The 26,696-nt window shown below is 41.2% G+C and overlaps 1 protein-coding gene across 1 annotated transcript in view; it reads right to left on the bottom strand.

Annotated features, from left to right (window-relative positions):
- Nucleotides 1-26,696, bottom strand: part of trip4 (thyroid hormone receptor interactor 4) — a 122,844-nt gene that overhangs the window by 57,397 nt on the left and 38,751 nt on the right. Inside the window, exon 12 of the mRNA XM_056278888.1 lies at nucleotides 13,875-13,977. Coding sequence (XP_056134863.1) covers nucleotides 13,875-13,977 — 103 coding nt within the window. The remainder of the gene's footprint in view (nucleotides 1-13,874; nucleotides 13,978-26,696) is intronic.

Consider the following 26,696-nt stretch of genomic DNA (forward strand, 5'->3'; position numbering starts at 1 on the left):
ACAGCACAAACAGGCTCTAACCAGAGTAGAAAAAGAAGTGGGAGGCCGCGTTGCACAACTGAGCAAGAAGATAAGTACATTAGAGTCTCTAGTTTGAGAAACAGACGCCTCACAGGTCCCCAACTGGCATCTTCATTAAATAGTACCCGCAAAACACCAGTGGCAACATCTACAGTGAAGAGGCGGCTGCGGGATTCTGGGCTTCAGGGCAGAGTGGCAAAGAAAAAGCCATATCTGAGACTGACCAATAAAAGAAAAAGATTAAGATGGGCAAAAGAACACAGACATTGGACAGAGGAAGACTGGAAAAAAGTGTTGTGGACGGATGAATCCAAGTTTGAGGTGTTTGGATCACAAAGAAGAACGTTTGTGAGACGCAGAACAAATGAAAAGATGCTGGAAGAATGCCTGACGCCATCTGTTAAGCATGGTGGAGGTAATGTGATGGTCTGGGGTTGCTTTGGTGCTGGTAAGGTGGGAGATTTGTACAGGGTAAAAGGGATTCTGAATAAGGAAGGCTATCACTCCATTTTGCAACGCCATGCCATACCCAGTGGACAGCGCTTGATTGGAGCCAATTTCATCCTACAACAGGACAATGACCCTAAACACACCTCCAAATTGTGCAAGAACTATTTAGAGCAGAAGCAGGCAGCTGGTATTCTATCGGTAATGGAGTGGCCAGCGCAGTCACCAGATCTGAACCCCATTGAGCTGTTGTGGGAGCAGCTTGACCGTATGGTACGCAAGAAGTGCCCATCCAACCAATCCAACTTGTGGGAGCTGCTTCTGGAAGCGTGGGGTGCAATTTCTCCAGATTACCTCAACAAATTAACAGCTAGAATGCCAAAGGTCTGCAATGCTGTAATTGCTGCAAATGGAGGATTCTTTGACGAAAGCAAAGTTTGATGTAAAAAAAATCTTATTTCAAATACAAATCATTATTTCTAACCTTGTCAATGTCTTGACTCTATTTTCTATTCATTTCACAACATATGGTGGTGAATAAGTGTGACTTTTCATGGAAAACACAAAATTGTTTGGGTGATCCCAAACTTTTGAACGGTAGTGTATATAGAAGTTACATTTAACAAGTTATTCCCTACTCAGCCATCCGCAGAGTACTGAATGGCTCATGAGCCAAGCCCTTTGATTTGATTGGCTGACTAAACTCAAGGTTGTGCCAGAGAAAGCCCTGAGAAAGCCTGGACAACACATGTCATTTTGTTTTACATCACGCCACATAGACTGTATTCACATTTAGGATGCCATTATGTTCAGCATGCTTACTTTGAACATCATTTTGTGGATTTCATATTTGCTCATGTCGTTGTTCAGCTCCATGTCTCGTTACAGTTGAAAATGCTTACAATGGTCACATCCAACCAGGCTGATATTATGACTATTGGGGTTTTTCTAGTGGTCAACACTTGAACCAAAGTAATTTTTTAACTCTTCGGATGACGATCGAATTGACAGGTGCACACCTATTGAATAAATAAAATGTAATGAAACAGACAACTTATCTATTGTACTGGATTTAAGTGACTGAAAGTGACTGAAAGTCACTTATAAAGTCGCTTATAATGCTGTAACATATAAAATATCAGCTGTTTCATACAGGTTCTAAAAATAGACAATGAGTTACAGTAAAATCATTTAATATTGCCTAAAGTTCATTTTTAATTACAGTAGGCTGAGGCCTAAAAATATACCTTCGTCATTCTAGATAGACCATGTGGTGATTTCAGAGGTGGATTTTTGGAGCAAAGGTGGTGTTGTTTAATATCAAGGGAGTAAGCAAAAAAAAAAAAAAAAAAAGCATTAGATTTCCGTAATTATCTTGGTTTTAAGATTATTTTTTTTAAACTTCCCATATATGAAAGATCCAAAAAAGATCACTTTAAGTGGAGCGTTTGATCACAATAACTGGGTTTTTTATTTTAAGTGTTGAGGAACGACTCCGTCCAGTGACTTTTGAACATTAAAAGCAGATGATCACTATAATCTTTATCAGTGGAAGTGGTTTCCAGTGTATATAGAAAAATACACCTTTAACAGAAACACAGCAAGAGGTGCAACCTCCATGCTGAAAAACACACTGTGCAGGGACGCGTTGTTTATATCACCATCTCAAACTTCCAATGTGATCAAAGCAATGCCTTTTCCTTTGACGCTCCTGTCTTATGGAAAATGGCTGGAGCCATGCGCCAGGTACCAATTATGGCTGTTCCCAACACGGCATGCTGCAGGTAAATCATACCAAATGGAAAAATCCTGACAGAGAAATGTATAAAGAGAACACAGTTTTTGGTCAGTTTCACAGCGGAGTTCTGTGTGCTGTGTGAAATTACCATTTGTCCAAAATCTGTGCTGCACTTTTTAACAGGCTAGTGCTCTTCTTTTTGTACTTGCCCATCCTACAGACCGCTTGCTTTGGGCGACACAGGATCATCTATTTACTGTAGTGTGAACTGTAGTGAAGGTCACCGTTTACCCTACAGCTGACTTCTTATTGAAATACAGTATTACACATTGACCATGTTTTATAGTTGACAGATCATCTCCAGGCGATGGGTTTTTTTCTGTTGGTCGCACACACACACACAGATGAGCAGTACTTCAATAACATGTACTTGAAATATGTATTTTAATTACTTTTGCCTTTTGTGTACTTTTTATCTAACTGTCTATCTATATCTATATCTATATATATATAGATATATATACACGTATATATACAGTAACAATCAGTATCTTATATTTTGTCTTTTCATCAGCTATACGACTTGCTTAATTTTTACACTACAATATTATCAAAAGAAACAGCCAGTTTCATACCTCTGGATCCTTTCCTAACAAGTTCAGCTCAGTATTCAAGAGCTTTGTCAATGATTCTGTCAGAACTAGGGGGACTAGTACAGCTAAGTTCATTGCCTGGGGCTCTTTCTGGCTTCCATTTTAGTGCGGCCCTAGACACTTCTCAGCCTCTCTGCAGCTCAGCTCTTTCCTCTCCTCTCCCCATTAACCGCCTGACAGATCATTAATAAACACAGCCTGTCACCTTCAAGGCCTGCCTCTCATTTACTGGAGAACACATGAAACCACGTTCTCTCATTCCCTTTCTATCTTCCCCTTCTCTCTCCCCTTCATCCACTGGGTTCAGTGGAGCTGAAACCTGATTTTTGGCTCTAGTTGCCTCTGAGGCAGAAAATTCTCCTCTGCATCCAGATAGCCCTGGAAAAAGGCATGAATATTAAATGGAAAATCCATGAATAAATAACTAAAAAACGACTTCCGACTCTAACCTCTTTCTGTCTCACGGCAGAGGATGAAGGAGGAGGAGCAGAGGGGAGAAAAAGGAGCAATTTTTTTCTTTAAATAAATAAATAAATAGTCGTGACCACCTCAGGAGAATAGGTGGACATTTGTTAGATAATTGGCTTTCTCTATTTTCAATCCCAAGGTGCCATGTTTTCACACTGAAAACAAAGGGGTAACCACAAGGTAACAGTGCAGCTGATGGTTACGAGAGCAGAATGCTACCGCAGTACTTTCACTGGGAATATAATCGGGCCATTTCCATATGTGTGCAACCTGAGGGATGAAAGCCATGCATATTATAACGGCTTGATAATGCGTGCGAGGAAAATGCAAACGACTTTCAGACGAACGCTAGAAGGGCAAGGTGTACATGGAATATGATGCTAAATGCAGCACAGACAAACAGGCATATCATTTATTTGTGATATTTAATATTCCCTTTACTAGTCCCCACAAAACTGTTAGGAGGAAACAAGTAAATATAGATTAACCTGCAATAAAACTATTGCCTTAAGGGGTCATGAATATATTTTTTTGCTTTGGATTTCAATGATTTTTATTTCTTAACATGGCATATGGAACCGAGTAGCAAGAAATATATGTGTACTTAAATACCTCTCTGTGTGTGGGAGTGTTTGTTTTGCATGTGTGCCTGGGCATGCAAATTTGTAGATGTGTTGGTAGTGCAGAACATTTCTAGCTCCAGTTTTGCTCAGTCACAAACAGAGCAATTTAGGATGAGTCGATTAGCAAAACCGAATGAGAAAGGAGTTGACGATGCATGTACAAGCGCGAGACACACAAAGACACAAACTTGCACCGTATGTCCATAAATCATCATGCACGCCCCAAAAGAGACAGACCAGGTTGTTCTTGACTGTTTTATTCACGGAAGCTGAGAAATCTGCTTGCAGAGATGATGTTTCAGTTTATTATAGGTCGAATTATTCGCAAACACAAGCAATGAAATGTCCAAAATAGAGAAGCTTAACAATATCTGGAGGTGGGATGAGGAGATCCCATAATGTTTACAAATATGACTCATAACACAAGCAGTGGAAATCAAGAAAACAAGTAGGGATAGGTGTGAATAGGTATGAAAAACAAAAGACATCAAACCAAACACAAAGCTAAAGAAACAATATAAAACAAAGTAAAAAGGGAATCAAAATTATTTAAATCGGATATTAAAACTCTTGTTTGATTAGTAGGGGGCTTTACAAAGAAACCCACTTCAACCACACAGTTTTGCACACTTGTTGTCCTTATGTATTAAAGAGAGGACATCAGGCTTTGCCATCGTAAATCTTGATAAACCCATTTCCACTAGCTATCACACTGCAACAACCACTAATAATCATATTCCATTTTATTTCAAGATGAGCAAAATCAATGATTACCGAAGAATTATTGATATCTACAATTAATAAATGGATCAAATGGCATACTCTAAATAGAGTAAAACAATCAGACGAACAGTAAAAATGAATACCACATCGATTAAATCATGATGGTGATTAATAATTACCACTGCAAAAATTAGTGTCAGCATTTTTTGTAATCAATACAGTATTCAATCTGACCACATTAACCAGAATGTATCATCCTTACACTACACTAATGCCTCATTTTAACCATATTTAGATCAAATTTTTGCTACGTCACAGATGAAACAAAAGGCATTAGTAGTGTCAGCTGCAGCAGGTTCAAACTTTCTTAGCTGATAAAAACAGATTCTGAATTGAGAATCTCTGTTTATCTTTACATCAGTTTTCTCAAACATCAAATGGAAGCTTTAGGCTCGCTTGCTACACCAGTGCTAACATGCTCACTTCCGATTTCTGTGAAGAGGAGAGGTGCTTATCACTTCTACCTCCAAAAAAAGTATTTTTGCTGTCCAAAGGTAAACAGAATTATAGAATGACAGAATTTCCAGAATGCCAGCCACTTCTTTTTACATTTCAGTGAGGAGTTTCGCCTGGGGGATGTAGCGTGTGGGAGGATCATGCTATTCCCCCCAGTTCTCCCTCCCCCCGAACAGGTGCCCCGACCAAACAGAGGAGGTGCAAGTGCAACGACCAGGACACATACCCACATCCAGCTTCCCACCCGCTGACACGGCCAATTGTGTCTGTAGGGATGCCTGACCAAGCCGGAGGTAAACACAGGGATTTGAACCGGAGATCCCCGCGTGCAACGGAATAGACCGCTAACGCTACCCGGACGCCCCAGAATGACAGAATTTCAATAAGTCAAACAGACACATTGCTAGCCCCTATACACATGCACGGTGATAAAGGCATATAAAGGGGAAAGAGCAGCCAGGATTCAGAGGTTAATTTCTGACTCCCTTTACTGACATACTAGTCCTGTAAAAACAGCCAGATGCCTAGAATCAAATCAGGACCTGAAATTCGTTTTTGAAAATGTGGGTTAATTTCCCCTTTAAATGTTTCACATAGGGGGAATTTATACACATTGGGTGGGAATAATACGTGTGACACTTGTCAAACATATTAACTCATATGTTACTCATATATAACTCATATATTAATGACTTTGCCTCACGCTTGCTTTTCATGGCTGCTGCTTGAGAAACACCATCTGAGTGGTGACTTAAAGTTGACGTTTGGTAACATTAGCTAGTGAACTGCACCCTACCCTATGTTTCAGAAATTGAGCAGTTCATTTCTCCATTGTTTATTTTGAGCCGTGGATTTCAATTTCAGCCAATTGCCCTGAAACTTGTCTTTGGATTGTTTCACCTCAGTATTATCTTCTTTTTTTTTGGACCCCCCCCCAAATTGTACTTGGCAAATTATCCCCACTCTTCCGAGCCGTCCCGGTTGTTGCTCCACCCCCTCTGCCGATCCGGAGAGGGCTGCAGACTACCACATGCTTCCTCCAATACATGTGGCGTCGCCATCCGCTTCTTATCAACTGACAGTGAGGAGTTTTGCCAGGGGGATGTAGTGCGTGGGAGGATCACGCTATTCCCCCTAGTTCCCCCTCCCCCCCGGACAGGCACCACGACCAACCAGAGGAGGCACTAGTGCAGCGACCAGGACACAAACCCGCATCCGGCTTCCCATCTGCAGACACGGCCAATTGTGTCTGTAGGGACACACGACCAAGCCAAAAGTAACACGGGGATTCGAACCGGCGATCCCCGTGTTGGTAGGCAACGGAATAGACCGCTACATTACCGGGTGCCCTGCAAACCAAATTCTTCCCGGTGTTGCACCAAATTACACGACCCGGTCGCTCTACCGAACTTTGTTTGAGGGCGGGCCAAACTATCACCAGTGTATTGCCAGTGTTTTAGTTTTGCCTTAAACATGACTAAGTTTGTAGTCTGTTTAATGCTATTAGGAACCTTAATCCAATCCTGGGAACCTGAATATCTAAATGAACTTATACTCTTCTGTAGGCCTGTCAGATAGCATTTGAAATTCGAATGTACATTCGAATTATGGTAATAATATTCGAATTTGAATATGAAAATATGAAATTCGATTTTTTGTAATATATTTTTTTAATATATTTTTTCCCCCTTATTAATATTATTATTATTAATGCACACACGTTTAAATGGAAATAAATGATGGTTTCGTGAAACGTATTTTATGAAAATAAGCATAGCCTACATCCGTAGTAAAACCGGAAATTAAAAAGCTCTTGTCAGTTCCCACGCCGAGCGGGCGGGCTCATAGAACACAGGAAATGGCGGAATCCGAGAAGAACGTTGGCTGTGACCCAAGCGCTAGCACTAGCACTAGCACATCTCCTGCGAGAGTCATTCATACTCCACAACATCTGAGAAGTTACGTATGGAAATTCTTTGGGTTTTGGGCTGTTAATGGGAAAATCGAAGAGAGAATATATCCACACCTCGGGAAGATGGCTCAGAGATACCTCGCCGTGCCAGGGACATCCGTGCGCTCTGAGCGTGTCTTTTCTGATGCGGGAAACATAGTCACCAAAAAAAGGAGCGCTCTCGAGTCTGAACACGTGGACGCTTTGGTTTTTCTCGCAAACCACTATTAGCACAACTTCTTATACTACTACAGTGAGTAGGACTCTTGATTTTATTTTTTTAAGCCCCGTGGGTCATGGATAATTTACTATGCCTATGTTACTTACGGTAAATTCGTTAACACCATCCGGCCTTTTCCTAGTCAGATTTATTTTATGTTTAGGGGTGCTCAACAACAGTTTTTGGACTAATATGTGCGGACAATGTGCTGGAGTTGTATGTTGTCATAAATATGCTGTTAATAAAAACACGGGCTACAATAGACTTACTCTCTCTGTATTGATTTTTGGGGGTGATATGCAAATTCAAGGTATTCGAATGCCATTCGAACCTCAGTGTGTAATATTCGTTATTCGTTCGAGGCCTATTTTTGGCATTCGTTCACAGCTCTACTCTTCTGACTACTGATCCTCACCAGAGTCAGATTTGCTACACTGGACCCGGTGTAGTGCCTGGGAGTCTCTCTGACCTGTGGTGATTCAAAACCTTCGAGAAACGGTTGTTCTTGCCATTGCCACTCCCTCTCCACTCCCTCTCTAGCTTGTTCGACCAACGCTGCATGCTCCGAGTCAACCGTGCGCATGCGTGAATCACATCTACGGTTGAGTTTGATCGGGCAGCCAGAGTGTCAAACCCAAAATATGTATACGGGTATGAATCTTGAAAGCAAACAATAAGACGATCGTATCTCACAAGCCAGTAAATCATTCACTGCTGATCTCAGCACAGGAGAACTGGAGGAACCAAAAATAATTCTCCTTATTCACCTCACCACCATGCAGAGGTGCCATAGTCACCAATGTTAAAACTCCACTATAGAAACACAATTTCATGAGTAGGATTAATTACAGTCACAGGTGGAAACCATCTCAGTAGCTACAATATAACAAAATGTCTCATGGCTGAGGTATGTTTTCTTACCGTTGTATTGTGAATGAAAGTCAGTCAGCAGAGCAGCCATTCACCTTGATTTATTCTATATCATGAAAACCGCAATGGTTAAACACATTTGAAGTCTTTTAATAAGGGATTTGAAATTATGATAATCTGATTCCTGTCATTTCATATTAGACTTGGTCGCTTTCATGCGAGGGTCCGCCTAGGAGGCTGCGCATCCACAAACTGACAAGCAAAGCATTTTTATTTAGGCTGATTTTTTAAGCTTGAGTGCTGCATATTAAAACTTTTTCCCCCCACATTTCTCATTCAATCGAATTGGGTGTTGCACAAAAGTCTTACAATAGCAGGAAAAACCCTGTTTTTCTGTCCATGTGTGCGTGTATTTCCTTTCTCCCGATAGGCGAAAAAAGGGGTGGTTTGTTGCCAAGTCTGAGCATCAGAGAAGGGGAGATATGTACGCCTGGTGGAGATCTGCACTCTACTGATGCACTCCAGTTTCTCTGGGTGTTCTACCTCAGAGGACTTACAGTCATGGTTTAGCTAGCGGTCCATATTTGTCTGGCTTTTTAACTGACGTTTCATCAAAACTTGTATGAGAAAAGACGTTTGCCTAATTGGAATGCTATACATGCTGTATGAACATGATGCATGAGCCACCCAAGCTGCATTCAGAGAGGGCATGTAGCCTTGCAAAGACAGAGCGCTACATAGACTGACTAAGCACTTATTGATGAGTTGTTTTAATGTATTAGTTTGTGCAAGTTTGCTAATTATCATACCTAGACATCGCTGTAAATGTGTGCCAGAATTTTTCTGCATTACAAAGGCTGGACTTGCTGGAACGACTACAATTGTGTACAATACCCACAATACCGCACCAAAATTGTGTTTTGCTGTGGTTGCATGGGATGCTTGCAAACAAATTCCACCAATATAATGTACCTTTACCAGGAAAGGGCACAACAAGTTCTGATCATAACAACATATGAAAGAAAGTTGAGGATGCTCGAAAAAAAAAAAGAAAGAAAAAAAGTATATTTATTTTTTTGGGGATCCCCCTCCCGCCTTTTTCCCCAATTGTATCCAGCCAATTACCCTACTCTCCCAAGCCGTCCCAGTCACTGATCCACCCCCTCTGCCAATCCGGAGAGGGCTGCAGACTACCACATGCTTTCTCCAATACATGTAGAGTCGCCAGCCGCTTCTTTTCACCTGAAAGTGGAGTTTCACCTGCGAGACGTAGCACGTGGGAGGATCGCGCTATGCCCCCGCAAACAGGCGCCCCGACCAACCAGAGGAGGCGCTAGTGCAGCGACTAGGACACCCACATCTGACTTCCCACCTGCAGACACAGCTAATTGTATCTGTAGGGATGCCCGACCAAGCTGGAGGTAACACGGGGATACAAACTGGCGATCCCCATCCCCATGTTGGTAGGCAACGGAATCGACCGCTATGCTACCTGGACGCCCCCTTGAAATAATATTTTTATGGTAAAATATTACCTTTTAATTGCTATTGGGGTTGAAAATTTCCCCCAAGCACCAATGAAAAGAAACAAAAAACTAAAATGTTACACGGTTTTTCCGAATTGTTTGGTAACATCCGTGTCCCTTGGCCTGGTGATGTAGTTGTGTCCTTATGTAGTTATTGGCAATGTGAATATGTAAATAGTACTTCCCTTGCACCTTACACCCGCTTGATTGCACCTCTAATCTTGTCTGGTCTCAATTATTCACACCCAACGCGTTCAAAACCTTTCCTATACTATATTAAATTGTATTTATGTTACATACCTCCTTCTACCCCTAGACCTCCTGAGAGTCATAACACCCATTTGTCTAATGCTGGGCACGTCCCTTGGTTTCCCACAAAATCTTTACTGGCGCACAGGAAGTGATGTATTTTACATATTTAAAGACTCACATTTATCTAATGTATATGTTACATTTACGTTATTTAAATCTAAAGCAATTACTTTGAGTTTGTTGGTTATACACAAAATAAAAAAATGTAAGAGGTGCAGTGTTAGAAGCCATGATCCAGGATTGTTTTCTTAGGTCATTCAAGTGACAGGAAATGGAATTTTGGGAATCGCAGTCAACAAAAACAGCATGCTGCTTCATCTACTGCCATTGGACGGAAACTCCTGTAAGCAGCTTTAAAATCAAGGGATGAATAAATTTCAGCAGAGCGCCATCACAAGTAAAATGGCACACTGCTTGTGTGAAAAAAACAGAACCCACACTGAGTCCTTTGAGCTTTAAAAAGAAATGATAGACCACGAGAAAGTGAAAGACAGAGAGCGCGAGTGGGATATGTGGGACTATCTTGAAACGACCGTTAGCTTTCAACAACCAGGGTGACCTTCAGTTTTATATATATATACACACACAAACACACACACACAGACACACACACAGCTCATAAATCACAATGCATGCCCCTTATTACAGGGAGTAAGCTCTGGCTTTATGCCATTCTAAATGTCACAGACTCCTCCGCAGGCTAATGACTGGTCAACCTGGGTTTCCATCTAGCATAACTCAGCATATCATCCCCACAGCTAACAGCGAGATGGCTTGAGTGGCAGGTGGTTTAACTTTTTTTTGGAAGGTCTGCTTACAATCACTGATGTGCTCATGAACTTTATTTTCTTCTTTAGTTTATCTTTGCTAAATTAAAAAAAATCCTCTTATCACCAGAAGTATTTAAGTGTTACAAATGGATGTTATCCATACACTAACTACAACCTAGTGTGAGATCAGGTTTGTTACCAGCTGGTTTCACAATGGCTCCAACTCTTTTTAGGGGAATAATTTTTCAGTGCATGATTGCTCAAACTGTATAAGGACATAATCAACCTTATTCGACAAATCTTACTTTACTCTATTCAGATGCATAGATAGGTCCATATTAAAGATTATCATCTATGCACTGCATTTTTATGTAATGATAAAGCCGTAGCATATTAATGTCAATCTTTCAGTGCCTAATTAAAAAATAACATGTAAAAATGGTTAAAAATAGATACACTGAAAAGCGTGAGCTCATTTGAAATGGACAGGACAGAATAGGAGAGTATGTTCCTCTTTGGTGCTCATCCTGACAAAACTTGAGATGCCAAGGAGGGCCAATGAAAAGTGGATCTTGTCAATGTTAGCCATCTGGGAGTGAAAAGCACTTGTGCTGAGCTTCCCTGAGTGAGAAGAGCTCCAATGCTTTGACCCGTGAGATTCCCAGGGAAGTGAGGCAGAGCAGGGGAAGAAAGAGTGAGCGAGATAGAGCGAGAGAGACAGAGAGAGAGGGAGAGAGAGGGGGGGGGAGAAGATAACCATACGTCTGTCTCTGTGGGGCTTGTCGGTCAGGCTTACTATTCGAGAGAATGGACAAACTAGTCCCAGCAGGTTATTTGCTGTTGGGTTAAGTATGGATGTCAAAAAGCCTTCAGTTGGGTGTCCGGATGGCGTGGCAGTCTTTTCCTTTACCTACCAACATGGGGATCGCCAGTTCGAATCCCCGTGTGACCACCGGCTTGGTCGTACGTCCCTACAGACACAATTGGCCCATGACTGGGTGGGAAGCTGGATGTGGGTATGTGTCCTGGTCGCTGTACTAGTGCCTCCACTGGTCGGTCAGGGCGCCTGTTCGGGGGGGAGGGGGAACTGGGGGGAATAGCGTGATCCTCCCACGCGCTACGTCCCCCTGGTGAAACTCCTCACTGCCAGGTGAAAAGAAGCGGCTGGCGACTCCACATGTATTGGAGGAAGCATGTGGTAGTCTGCAGCACCTCCCCGGATCGGCAGAGGGGGTGGAGCAGCGACTGGGACAGCTCGGAAGAGTGGGGTAATTGGCCAAGTACAATTAGGGAGAAAAAGGGGGGGGGGGGATAAAAGCCTTCTGTTGTGTGCTGAAGAGTAAGCAACCTTGGTGTATCGTCAACAGAGTTAATGTAGTTAGATTATTACGAGTCTCTGAAATATTTTTGTCAGTTTTAATTAAATCACGGATTCATTAAATTTCCTAGGTTTCCCAAAGAAAATGGTTCAGTTATATTTAAGCACAAAATTAAATAACAGGCTATCCTAGACAACCACATAAACAACTGCTGCTCTTTTAGGAAATACTCTGTTCCTCTAAAAATAAAAGCCTTATGCATCATGTCTGGCTTATTATGGCCTCTCTCTTGTGGGCTTTACTTGCTAAGGAAGATTCTTATTTACCTATAATACTTTCCCATTGTAAATCTAAGATGAGCAAGCCATCTATGCATCAGCCACTCATAACAAGAGAGGGAAAGACATCTGTTTCAGTTATCTGCTTAAATAGTATATACTGATTTTTTTTGTCAAGTTAGATACATATAAAGGCGCAAGTGTTCAAAAGGAAAGTCTTTTGACTTGCAAAAATAGGTTCAAAACTGCATGCACTTAAGGTCACAGCCTATAAAACTTATGTTTAGTGAGATCAGATGTACACACCTCATGTTTTCAAGCCTCACTGAACAGATTTTAATTTTAGTCTTGCTGACGATTCTTTATTTCTTTACCTTTCCATCCTCACAGTGATGGACTAGTTAACAGTGTGTAAGTGAGTGAGTCTGAGTGATTGAGTGAGTGAGTGAGTGAGTGAGTGAGTGAGTGAGTGAGTGAGTGAGTCGAGTGAGTCGAGTGAGTGAGTGAGTGAGTGAGAGTGTGAGTGAGTGAGTTACTTTTCAGGTTGATGAATTGCTTTGCATCTAAAAATTGTTTTATGAAAAATGGAGCCCGTAAAGAAGAAAGGGTTACCATATACGGAGGGGAATGTTCAATTAAAACAGAATAATATACCCAAGATCAGTGGATTCTTTGAATGAGTGCATTGCTTTAGATTGGTTGGAATCCAAGGCACGTCTTTAACAAGGATTTCATTACAAACTTCACTTTTAGGCTCAATGCTTAAACACATTCTGAACTAGGGGGAAAATACTAGAAACAACTGAAAAAAGAAGAAGCCAAACTCATCTTATCCTTTTTTTTTTTTAAATAAAAGAGGCATGGGTCCTGCAGCATTTTACCATGATTCTTTCCAAACCTTTTTCTTTATCGATCTGGAAGGATCTGAGGGAGGCACAGCTGCATAAACAATCCCCTCAAGTCTTTAGAGGGTTTTGAAATATTAACAAAAGAGCTTGCAGGTACATCGTTTTGCAGTAGTGGCTATGGCAGCAGAGGGAAAATGTGTTTGGGTCCTATTATAAATCACACAATACAGCAACAACACTGCACATCCAGCCCAAGCTTGTCCCCCAGGCAACCTGACAGCAAAATCCCATCTTTACAGATTGCTCTTGGAGAGGATTTGTACATGTGTATGAGAGAGGATGCTCTGTGTGTGTGTGCAATGGTACGTGTGTGCACATGCGTGTGGCTTTGTGAGTATTCTGTTGCATTAAATATTTCAATCAGAATCTGTCCCTACCAAGATCATTTTTTCATGTGTGTCCGTTTATGTAGGCATGTTTTTCAGCATGCAAATGCAGAGAAGAAGGCTCGGAAAAAAACAACAAGCCTCAGATGGCTCAGGCTAATTTCATCAGCTCCCCTTCCTCTGACATGAAAGAAATAAGACTTACAGATCTTGTGCTTCCCTTTCATGGGGAATTTTACAACCAGCTCCTGGGGGTTGGTGCAGATGAAGACAAATTGGGAAGTCGACTCCTCACAGGTACCAGGAAACTGCAGGGTGGGAGACGGGGGACATACAACAGTCAGAGCATTGTTTTCTGCACAGAAATAGTCAGACAATCATGACAATTTCACTGCTAAGAATCATTCGGTGCATTACACTATCCTTCTCGATGTTATGTGAATACTGTATAATAGTAGAGTAACTATTTCATATTTCCTTGCAGTTGTATTTTTGTCAAATTCCTCCTGTGTACATATTAAAATTCCTCCTGTGTATTACATGTTTATTTGTATTTATTATTTGTAAACCTATTTTTGTCAACTATTTGCACTCAATTCTAGCACACAGAGTCTGGCACTGCAATAGCCATATAACACCAATGTTACATCACTATGGATATTTAGCTGTTCAAGCACCATAAGTGCTGGAGCCTTGTTGGGATTTTTAGGATTCTTCTTCATTTGCCCTAAAAGTATCTGGATCTCAAGACCTATAAGAGCTATAGCAACCAAATTTGGCAGAGGTTCAAAGTCTCAGCCGATAAAAACTATACCAACTGGCCAGATGGTAGCGCTATACCAACCAACATTATGTTTTGGCCTATAACTTCTGAACCTTAAGTAATTGAAACAAAATTATTTCTCTATTGGATTCCTTGGGTCAACACACAGACATCTGTTTTGGCCAATTTACATGTAATTTGATTTTATGCCATTTTGAATTTTGTCAAAAAATTTTTTTTGCTACTCCTTCTAGGTTGTTTGTCCAGTTCACATGAAACTCAATGTGATCCATCTAGGGACTGTCTTCCATAAACCTAATGTCCAGATTTTGGATGAGCCCAATGGTTGGCTATATCAATCGTTAACTTTTAATGATATGTAGCCTAACACAACACTTGTTTTTCCCCCTCTCATCAGTAAAGCAAAAATGTATGCTAGCCTTTCTTATTAATTCAATGTTATAAGTACAATTATCAGAACAAAACGAACATTCAGTACTACCAAAAACATGCTTCTTGTTGAAAGTTTTTCATGCCTAGCAGAACAAGTAAGCTTGTGTGAGCTATTGATATCAATCAATCAATCAAATCAATCAATCAATTTGAACAGTCAACAATCAATTCATTAGGTCTATTCCATGTCAATTTTAATTAGGCCCATTATGTGCTATTTACTCACCCTGACCATTATCTGTTTAGGCCTACTCCAAATATCCAGTTGTGCATATTGAGTTTACTTACACCTTGCTAATGTGATAGGTGGGCCTGCTTGCTTTTTAGTATATCATTCCAGTCCAGTGTGCAAGACGGGAGCGCAACGCACATATTGGGTTTAGCATTGAGTCTATTTCTGGCGGAAACCGTGAGTGTGGTATAAATACCAATGAGGTTCCTCGCGTGGCTTAAAGGTGTACTGCGTAAATAAATCTTGAAAGACTGGAAGAAATTCTGCATGTTTATTTGGCGACCCAAATAAACTCTCCTGCAACCCACCTGTGGATCCTGACCCAGTCTCTGGGAATGACTGGCCTAAAGAGTTGAAACTTTTAAGTACATCATAGTTTTCTTAATGCAACATCTTCAGCAATGACAGTAGTAAGTACATCTACAGTTGCCATGGTTCTTGGACCTTGGCAATTCCTGCTTGTGGCTATATTACATTCTTTACATTAATTTTGACTTTTTTTTTTAATCATACCACCTTCATCGTTATCTTTATATTCTTAATTTTTGGTGTTTTTTTTAAGGTTTCAGTAAACAATGCATCAAGTCAAATTTTCTGCTGCTTGATGCCTTTTACTTTATATAATTTGCTTGTTAATGAAAGCAATTTGTTTGTCAATGAAATTATACAAGTTATAGCATGCTTCATGACATCTTTGTCGAATAGATGACACAAAATTTGACACAGCCATGACCAAAAACCATGACAACCTGGTCACTTTGGGATACTCTTGTTGTCCTACCAGTCTTGTGTGTGTACATCCATTATCTGCTAATGCACTGCCATGTATTACTAAGAAAATTTCTAAGTCATGGCACGTTGATTAAATTTGTGTCAACAATGACAGTTTTGATGCCATTTAACACACTGTATTACATTCTTGCCTAGGAAACAGTATTTCACACCATATAATTGACAACTGCTCACAACATATGGGAGCCTAGACATGAGAAAGATCCCTTCTCTTTTTCTGTTTTATTGATTGGTCTCTAAGGTGAGAGCAGGGAATTGACTGACACTTCATGACAAAGGAGTCATCTTTTCCATCACTGGCAGCCAATGGCTCTCAGCTCATCCAATTTCCTCCAGAGCTATCAGATAGTGCTTGTGATTGCATCAAGCCAGCCAGGAAGTGGCAGCTTTTCATGACAGCATGCTTCTCCTCTCCCCCCTTTTATTCACAACCTCTCCATCTCCCTCAAAGGAGCATTGAAGGTTGTGACAAATTCAGGGGCTTCGAAGCGAAATCAACAGCGTCGGCAAACCATCTGTGTAGTTCCTGACATGCTAGGGAGACATGATAGAGATGTTTGTTTCAAATTACAGTCGACGTTGACTTGACTGTAATACACAGGTGAGTGATAAAAGATGTAAACATTGAGTCATTACAGCTCAGTGGAGATTGTGTGTAAAGTGAAGAGAGATTCCAGCTTCCAGCACTGATTGATTCCAAGTAATCTCGCTCCACACATTGAATGTCCCCATATTAGGATCCACAAGAAAAGCAGCTAGATGCAATTTATCAAGGGTTTCATTTGAAACAAAATTATGTCGCAAACAAATGAAAATGCACTGAAAACAGTATAATTAGATAGATAGATAGATAGATAGATAGATAGATAGATAGATAGACAAATAGCTAGATCGAGATAGAAGGGCGATTCTAGCTTCTATGGCACCCTGAACGAACCCCCCATTCAGCACCCCCCCAGCCAATAAAAATTTTATGCCCCCCCCCCGCCAAAAAAAAAATCACCATTCTCCACTAACTGTAATTTTTATTCAGGCATTTTGAACAACACAAATAAATAATTATAACATTTAACTATATAAAAATAAAAATATAAGGTAAATAAACATCAAAAAGAAGTAACAAAGACAAATAGAAACAAATTGTAGTATATAAATAAAAATAAAAAAAGAATAAAATTTTTACACTATTACCCTATTGCTAAAAAAACAAACAAAACTAAATTGCACACATCCTATATTACACAAATAGAATAACACACTTATAAAGAAGGGACCCTGATTGTTACACTATTGCACTTCAAACAAGAAACACACAAACTAAATTGCACAACTGCCATCTAAAGCCTGACCTTTCTTGCCTTCCTTATAATAATAATAAAAAAACACTATTTCTATCGCACCTTTCTAAACAACGTAACAAGGTGCCTTGATGCAATGTAATTAATTGCATCATCATAAGAAATTTGCGCAGCAATTGCATGGCTAATACTGATGACAGCAAGGCCACTAAGGTGTTCCTTTAACATGGCGGACCTCAGGTAGGATTTGATGAGCTTCAGCTTTGAAAAGCTCCTCTCTGCTTTGGCTACAGTCACTGGAAAAGTAAGATAAATTCTGAGAGCAGTCCACCTTTCATGTATAAACATCCACAGCTCAAGCAAGGTCATGGTCGCAAACAGGACCAGTGCTTACACTTCTGCCGCTCTAGGCGAAAAACAATTATGCTGCCCCTCTATTTGCAATGTACCATACACAAAGGCCAATATACCACAAAGCAAAAACCTGTAACAACACACAAACGCCAGTGTGCTCTAAGTGTCAACAATATGCATGATGCAAACAAATAACTCACCAAACAGGCTTGCATAATAACTCCAATAACCTGGTTCCAAATTCGACAGCACATTATAGTTATTTTCCAAATAATCCAATTTCAGCCCCTGCAAATCTCTCCTATACACCACTTTCTCATGTGTGTCAAACACACACACACATGAAATGTGTGTAACCACATATTATCAGCGACTTAAACAATGACTAGAGAGCAAATAAAGCTTACCTTAAAAGTGTACACGGCAGGCTTTTTTTTTTCTCGAAGACAATCGAAATTGGTGTCAGTAGGCCAGGCTACCATTGGCTCGTGAGAGTTAGGGGTGGGACGCAAGAGACGGAGGCGGCTGCAGGTGCAGCATGACTGATACATCCCTCAGCAATTCATTGTGCTTACAGAACATAGCCTAGTGAGCCTGCAGTTACTCCATGATTTTGCTCAGGAATAGGCTCACATTGCCTGGTTTATGTACATCGACATGCCAGCAGGGGTCTTGAAACTGATCGTGCAAATGTCACCATTCCAATATTTTTTTGTGCGGGGGCCCCATGCCACCCATACCTAAATCTGCTACTGGGTAGATAGATAGATGTACTTTATTAATCCCCATGAGGAAATTCCTTTTCTGCATTTAACCCATCCTAACACACACACAGGAAGCAGTGGACAGCAATGTAGCTAGGGGCAGTGGGCAGCCACTGTGCAGCGCCTGGGGACCAACTCAAGTTCTTCTTACCATGTCTCGGTCAGGGGCACAGACAGGAGTATCAACTCCTAACTTATATGTCTTTGATGGTGGGAGAACCTGAGCACCCAGAGAAACCCATGCAGACATGGGGAGAACGTGCAAACTCCTCACAGAAAGGACCTGAGATGACTCGGGGTTCAAACCCAGCACCTTCTTGCTATGAGGCAACAGTGCTAACCACTGGGCTTGCATGTTGCTGTTATGGACACCAACTAGAAAACATGGTGGTCTATTCCATTGCCTACCAACATGGGGATCGCTGGATTGAATCCCTGTGTTACCTCTGGCTTGGTCGGGCGTCCCTACAGACCCAATTGGTCGTGTCTGCTGGTGGGAAGCCAGATGTGGGTATGTGTCCTGATCACCGCACTAGCGCCTCCTCTAGTCGGTTGGGGTGCCTCTTCGGGGGGGGGGGGGGACTGGGAGAAATAAAGTGATCCTCCCATGCGCTACGTCCCCCTGGCGAAACTCCTCACTGTCAGGTGAAAAGAAGCGACTGGTGACTCCACATGTATCGGAGGAGGCATGTGGTAGTCTGCAACCCTCCCTGGATCGGCAGAGGGGATGGAGCAGTGACCGGGATGGCTCAGAAGAGTGGGGTAATTGGCTGGGTACAATTGGGGAGAAAAAGAGGGAAAAATACGGGGGAAAAAAGAAAGAAAAAAGGGTGGAGCAGCAACCGGGACAGCTGATAAGAGCGGGGTAATAGGCCGGATACAATTGGGGAGAAAAAAATCCAAAAAGAAAACAAAATAACAAAATTTGAGGAAATTAACAAAACAGGCAGAATGGGACGTGAGCGAGTGTCAGCCACACAATCAGTTTGATTGCTTTATTTTCGATTGGAATGTCCTAACTGGCCGCGAGCGACGCAGCGCTGTGTGCAGCATAACGCACCATTTTCACCTGAACTTTTGTTGGATGCCCTGTTTCTATTTACTTCCTGTCGCCCTCGTTGATGAACGCTGTGTCATGGACGAGGAGTGTCTCCAGTCTGATCTCGAGTGCACAGCTGATAGGTACGTGTGGACAGACAGCGTCCAATGCAAGAAAGATAGTGACACTCGTGCCCAGTTAGGACACGGTGTTATAAGGCACAGGAACTCTGCAGCATCAACATGCCTCCTCGGCTGGGAATGGGCATCCATTACATAGATGGATGCTAAAACAGATCTACAAGGCTGCAGGTGTATCCACTTCTGATCACTGCCAGCTCGCATGTTCTAGATCAGTGTTTCCCAACCCAGTCCTCAAGGAACACCTATCCTGCAAATTTTGATTGTAACCCTGCATAGGTAGCCCTGCTTATACTTACTCAACCAATCATCTCACAGCAATTAATTATGCAAGGTGTGCAACATCTGACATAATTCATTGCTGATTGGTTGATTAACTACAAACAGGTACATATTCAGGGTTGCAAAGAAATCTGCAAGATAGGTGTTCCTTGAGGACTGGGTTGGGAAACACTGTTCTAGATAAATGTAGTGACTGGTCTTACATATCTGCAAAGTGTGTTTTCACAGCCTTTTTGTAAGTTCCACATGCATAATGAGAACTTGTCAACAAAGAGTTTAATTCAAATCAAAGCAGTTTAAAAAAAAATCTTATCACAGAGAGTAACCAAGTAAAGCTGCTTTTGATCTATTTTCTGTTTTAGTCTTTCACCTAAAGGGAATTAGGGGAATAAGTTCCCTTAAAAGGCAGCAGCTATGAAAAAGTAAAGGTTTAAGTGTTTTGTAAACATTCAGAAACTTTAAATGTTTTTTGAATAGGTGTAAGCCAGTGAACCTTGGTTGAGATCAGAAATAGCAAATAGGGCAGAAAGTACTGTTTGAGAGCATCTCTGATTGCAGGCTACAAATATGAGAGTGCTTTAACAATATTTTCTCAAACCTAGAATGTTGGAGTGAGCCAGACACCATGTTTCCATAAAAGGTCAATCAAATGAAAACACAATATCACATAAGACACAAAAGGCAGGCAGAGTGAAATGAAAATCTAAAGGGATGACTTGCTGCAACAAAGGAAATTGAGGTAGACATTATTACATTGCTGCAAAATAGCCCTAAAAATAATAATCTACCTCAGCTAATACTGTGCACTTTATTTTGTATTCAACCCAGAGAAATGGCCAGTATTCCTAACAATTTGTCCCACTGTAGTGAATAGGCTATAACAACAGAAAAAAAAAAGAACGAACATCTCTACATCTTGACAGGTCAAAGAGCGAGATTAATTTCTGAAGAACAACGCAAAGGTTCCTGTATGGATTCTTAAACTTAAACAATGCTTTGAAAATGTGTTTGTCTTTGGTTGCTGAAGTAAAAAAAAGAAAGAAAAAAAAGGGCTAATTTTCATTGCATTCATGTTCTAGGCATTTAGCTAGCAGCTCAAGTGACTTATAATGTGAGAAACAGTAGCTCAACTTCCTATACAATTGAAATTACAAGCAGCCAGTAGTGATGAGTGAAGGGGCCAGGAGCATAATGCTCTGACAGCGCCCCACCGAATGATCATTCAGACAAGGGAAAAAAATATGAGCCAAGTAGTCAATGGGAGGAATTTTTTTCCCAAAGCAATTCCAGTTAGTGGAGGTGAAGGAAAAGGATTCAGCAGAGAGAAGGTAACCCAAGGTACATGTTGAAAAGACAGTGTTAAGCCCCTATCGAGATAATTGCAGATGTATCACACAGAACAAGATGGCTGCATTGTTTGAGGTGTTCAAGAAAACAAAATGGTGGTGGTCTTTCTGAATTCAGATGAAATGAGCGTAGCAACAACCAGGGCTTGAGTGTGCTCATGTGAAACCCTGCCAGTTGCCCACTCTTTCATCCTCCATTAGGTAATTAGCATTTAAAGCTGTTGAATGTACTGGCTTTTCTTTGCCCCACCCCCATCTAATTGTTTCCATACCTTGTTAATGAAAAGGGCATGAAACATTGTGGCTTGATGACAACACAACTTGCTACAGCCATCTGAACGTTTCAGGAGGGATCTAAAGCACTCAGAGTACACTTTCTGTCAGTTGAATTTTAGTCAAGAAAGCTGACTTGACTGGTCCTGAATGAAGTACTCAATATTTCTATGAAAACCAGTGTAGTACAATTCAGGTCAGAGTGATTTGATATGTTGGTTGATATATTGGTTTGATATTTGAACCCGGGTCAACCTGGGTTCGCGTTCTGGCTGTGGCGGTTCCCGGCTGCCCTGCATTCGCTACAATATGAAAACAAAATTACTAACAAAGAGTATTCTATTCTATAAGCGATGTATATAAAAATTTTCCATGTGCATTTTATAAACATTTAAGAAATAAAAACACCCATTTTACAGCCACATGAACACTAGAGAGTAAGTATTCTTTGTAAGAAAGGAAGTATCTTTGTGCCTTTGTTACACCGTGCTCTAACTGGACACGAGTGTCAGACTATCGCATCACATCGGACGCTCCCTGTCCGACAAAAGTTGCCCTGTCACTGACGCTCGCTCACGTCATGGCACACGTCACTAGGAATGTGACGTGGCGTCAGCGACAAAATCAGTTTGATTGCTTTATTTTCTACTGGAATGTTCTAACTGGCTGCGAGCGACACAGCGTTGTGGAACTCGGTGAGCCATTTTGAGCTGAACTTTTGGCGGACACCTTATTTCTATTGCTGCATTCGATTATAACTCGGAGGTCGGAATTTCCTAGTTCCCACTAGGAAAAATCAAATAAAACGAAACGGCACGTGAGCTCGGAGTTTCTAGTCGTGAACTTGGGTTGCTTTTCTCAACCCCCAGTTCATGACATGGAATTATATGACGTCACATCAACGTGGCTGCCCACAGTGTCAATGGTAAAATAATGTAATGTGCATGGATAAGTAGACATGTTAGCCCTTGGCTAACGGGTCAGACCCTTTAGTCGACTGGCTAACGTTGTCGCCCGCGGTGCAGGAGATACAGGTTCGTGTCCCGGCTGTGGTGGTTCCTGGGCTGCCCCCCTCAATTCGCTATATTGGTGTCAGAAGTGGGATGGTGAGACCGTGAGGTCATCGGAAACGCATTTGCCCAGAGGCGTGAGGGAGCTGATATGCTGAAGCACGCTTCCCAAAGGTGGGGTTAGTGTAACGTGTATGGGTAAGTAGACACGTTAGCACGTGGCTAAAAGGTCAGACCCTTTAGTCGACTGGTTAACGTAATTGCTTGCGGTATGGCAGCCATGGGTTCGCGTCCTGGATGCGGCGTCCTGAGCTGCTCCCCTCCCCAACCCCCCCAAATTGTCAAAATAATATTAACCTTTACGAGATTGTATGCTTTTAAAAACACCTTTAAGTTTGATTTTCAGCATGGTATATTTTTAGATAAATAAAGATACCCTATACAATAGCTGGTTAAACATATAAAATTATATATTAGTTGTTATTAGCGGTTTTAAAAGGTTAACCTATCACTAATCAAAAGGTCACTAACTTGAAAATGGTCATTGGCAACGATAATGAGAAGAAAACTTTGAACCATGATGATATAAAAAAGTATTTGATTCTAGCCTATTGTTGACGAAAATATGACAACATTGCTAGCGAGCTGTCATTGAAATCCACTCAGGACTTCTTCCATATGGTTGAAATATCTCTGCAGCTTCTGGTGCTCAGCATTGCGGGCGTCCCATGTTTACGCAAGGACGTTGGTAATGACGTGTTCCCAACTTCCGACCTCCCACCTCTGGGCATAAACGAATGCGGCATAATTACTTCCTGTCACTCCCGTTGACGAGCGCTGTGACATGGATGAGCAGCGTCTCCAGTCTGATCTCGAGCACACGGCTGATAGGTACGTGGTTTGCTTACATGGCGGTTTCAGTTAGGACACGGTGTTTAAGGCACAAGAACTCTGCAGCATCAACATGCCTCCTCGGCAGCGAATGGGCATCCATTACATAGATGAATGCCAAAACAGATCTACAAGGCTGCAGGGAAATCCACTTCTGATCATTGCCAGCTCGCATGTTCTAGTGACTGGTCTTACATATCTGCAAAGTGTGTTTTCACAGCCTTTTTGTACCACGCAATCAGAGCAAAGTTCCACATGCATAATGAGAACTTGTCAACAAAGAGTTTAATTCAAATCAGAGCAGTTTAAAAGAAATTTATTGCAGAAGGTAATCAAGTAAAGCTGCTTTTGATCTATTTTCTGTTTTAGTCTTTCACCTAAAGGGAATTAGGGGAATAAGTTCCCTTAAAAGGCAGCAGCTATGAAAAAGTAAAGGTTTAAGTGTTTCGTAAACATTCAGAAACTTTAAAATGTTTTTTGAATAGTTGTCAGCCAGCGAACCTTGGTTGAGATCAGAAATAACAAATAGGGCAAGAAAGTACTGTTCGAGAGCATCTCTGATTGCAGGCTACAAATATTAGACTGCTTTAAAAACATTTTCCTCAAACCTAGAATACTGGAGTGAGCCAGACACTACATTTCCATAAAAGGTCAATCAAATGAAAACACAATATGACATAAGACACAAAAGAGCAAAAGAGAAGAGGTGAAAAACCCAGCTACTTCACAAATGCTTCAGAGACTATCCCAAATCAATAAACTGCCCATTATTTTCAATTTGAATGGGTACTGCCAGAGGGGCTGCAACAATAACAAACTATAATATGAAATTCACAAGTTCATTGTAAGATGGGGGAGACAGAGCCTACAAGAAGGAAGCCTTCGGCTTGGAAGAATAATAGTGGCTCAGAGGGCAGAGAGAGGGCACAACGACCCCACTGGTGTTACCACATGTCCTCATGATAAACCACTCTGCACTGAGGTTACTGAAGCACTTACTGTGGATCTGGCATCAGCTTTCTCTCCTCAACACCTCATATCCTTCCACTACTCTCTCCTAATACAATCCTAAATACCACTGAGTTAAGACCAATAATGGATGAAAACAACACCCATCACTATAAAAACCTAACTAAGCCAGTGCCAGGATTTGACGGCGTGAACCGAAACCTTTGAGGCTGTGCTTGTCAAGTAAAAGCCCAACAAGCCAATAGTGTTCTCTCTCCCTTTACTCTCTTCACAGTATTTCTCTCGCTTGCTCTCTCCCTGGCTCTTTTCAGCTGCTGTCGGCAATTAAGGGCAGCAGAGACAAGTAATCTCCTTCTGGGGGACAGGGCCAGACCAGAGCAGGCATGTGGAGTGGGCCATGCAGTTGAGCGGGGGTGGGGTGGATTGGAGGAGCTGTGTGGTTGGCCCCAGCCTCAGCCCTCGCCAGGCCCCGCTTGGCTGCACTCAATCTCAGCCCAATAAAAAGGCCTTCATTGGCAGGGTGCAACTGAGCCAGACGGGCTGGGAGCATGTGGCTTTTAAAAATGAGGAGGGTGGGATATGGGGGAGGGAAGCATGGAGGGAAGAGAGAGAGGGAAGCATGGAGGGAAGAGAGGGAAAAAATGATAAAGACAAAAAGATTGGATAGACGAAATGGCTATTGGGTGTATAACAGGAGGGAGAGACATGGAGGCAGAGATTTTGATAGATAAGGAACAACAGAAACCCAACTGTGTCTTCCTAGAAAAGGGGGGGGGGGATGAAATACTGCTTAGCTAGCTGTGTCAAGGCTGGTTTCACCCTGGGAATGGAGAAACAGATGGGTTCTTTCTGAGCAATAGGCTACATGTGGGAGGTGAAAGGCTGTTGTTTGGAACTGTAGGCAACAATGTCATTCCTTCTACTATCTATCAGCTTCACAAAGGAACGCAAGGCTTTTTGTGGCAATCCCGCTACTGCAATATAGCTGCCCTTAGCCAAGACACTGCCTTTTGATTTCTTGCACCCACTAAACACAATTTCTTTTTTTTTTTATTTCTGCACATCACAATGTTTGTGAACATTTGGTGAGCTGAATTAAAAGCTAGTAAAGAAAATAAAGTTTTCAACAAAAAAAAAAAAGCTAGTAAAGTGCAGTGGTTCTCATGCAGGCATATTTTTCTAATGCTGGCATTTTGACCCATAAGCCTGGACATGAAACTGAGTCACGATCAAAATGTGTACAAATAAATAAATAAATAAACAAACAATGTCGTTGTAAATGACAATGTTTTCTTATTGGAGAAGCCAACTTGATTTTTCTTTAGGGCTTCATTATAATTTCCACAGCGACTTAAAGGTGCTTCATATGATATTCAGCACCAGCATATCAGAACAAACCAAAACAACCCCCCTCACTTGACGTTCTTGGCTATTATTTCACTTGGTTCGGTTAGAATATTGATTTTTTACAGAAAAGAGTTATTTTATTAACATTAGTAACATATTCAGCTTGATAAAGAGTTATTTCTTCGATCTACCGAGTGACCTAAATCCATGTAAGGTCATTATTAGCTTGCTAGCTATCCTGCCAACGCTAGTTACCTCACATGCACGCATGGCCGGACCGGCTTCCAAAACAAGGAACAGAGATACTTGGATTACAACATATACAGAGGGAGTGTGACTTTATTCTCTGCTCAGGATGCCATTACTCCACTATCTCTTTACATAGCAAATAATTTTTTGCTGCTATATTAATGTCCGAAATCTCGTATATAGTGCCTTTAAAATGAGTACCAAACATATTTTCCCCTGCCACTTCTACCCTCTAACAGAATAACAGACCAGATCCCCTCATTGTATTTACGACCCAGCCTATAAATCTGTTTTACTAGCTGCATTTGCCTGTTTCACAGATGATTTTTTTTCTAACTGCTTAAAACTCCAAATCTTAATATGTCATTCATCTGATGGACAAAAAACATCATATGACATCTTCTTTTCTTTTCTTTTTTTTACCATATGTGTTTCAGAAATGAATGCTTTGCATTCCCAAAAACGTAGTGTCTTTTTTTTTTTTAGAGTTGATATGCAGAAGAGCTGTAGCATTAACATTTCAGGAATGATTTTTTTTTCAAGTTGTCCTTAAGGTGAAAGGAACAAGTCTGAAATAAGTTGTGCTACAGAAAAAATAGCTATTGTGGTGTACCACAAATACAAAAAAGTTGATGTTGCTTCTCACAATCCGTTCTATCAATGATATGAATACAGTGATCTTGCCTAAATTGCATACAATATATAACAGACATGAATTTATGCAAAAAACAAAACAAAACAAATTAAGTTTTCAGTTATAATATTTGCAAACTATTCAACAAGAGGAATTTAGAATCATCCACATCCTCAACCTTGAGTTTATTT

The sequence above is a fragment of the Lampris incognitus genome, chromosome 4 (assembly GCF_029633865.1).
Source record: "Lampris incognitus isolate fLamInc1 chromosome 4, fLamInc1.hap2, whole genome shotgun sequence".
Taxonomy (NCBI): domain Eukaryota; kingdom Metazoa; phylum Chordata; class Actinopteri; order Lampriformes; family Lampridae; genus Lampris; species Lampris incognitus.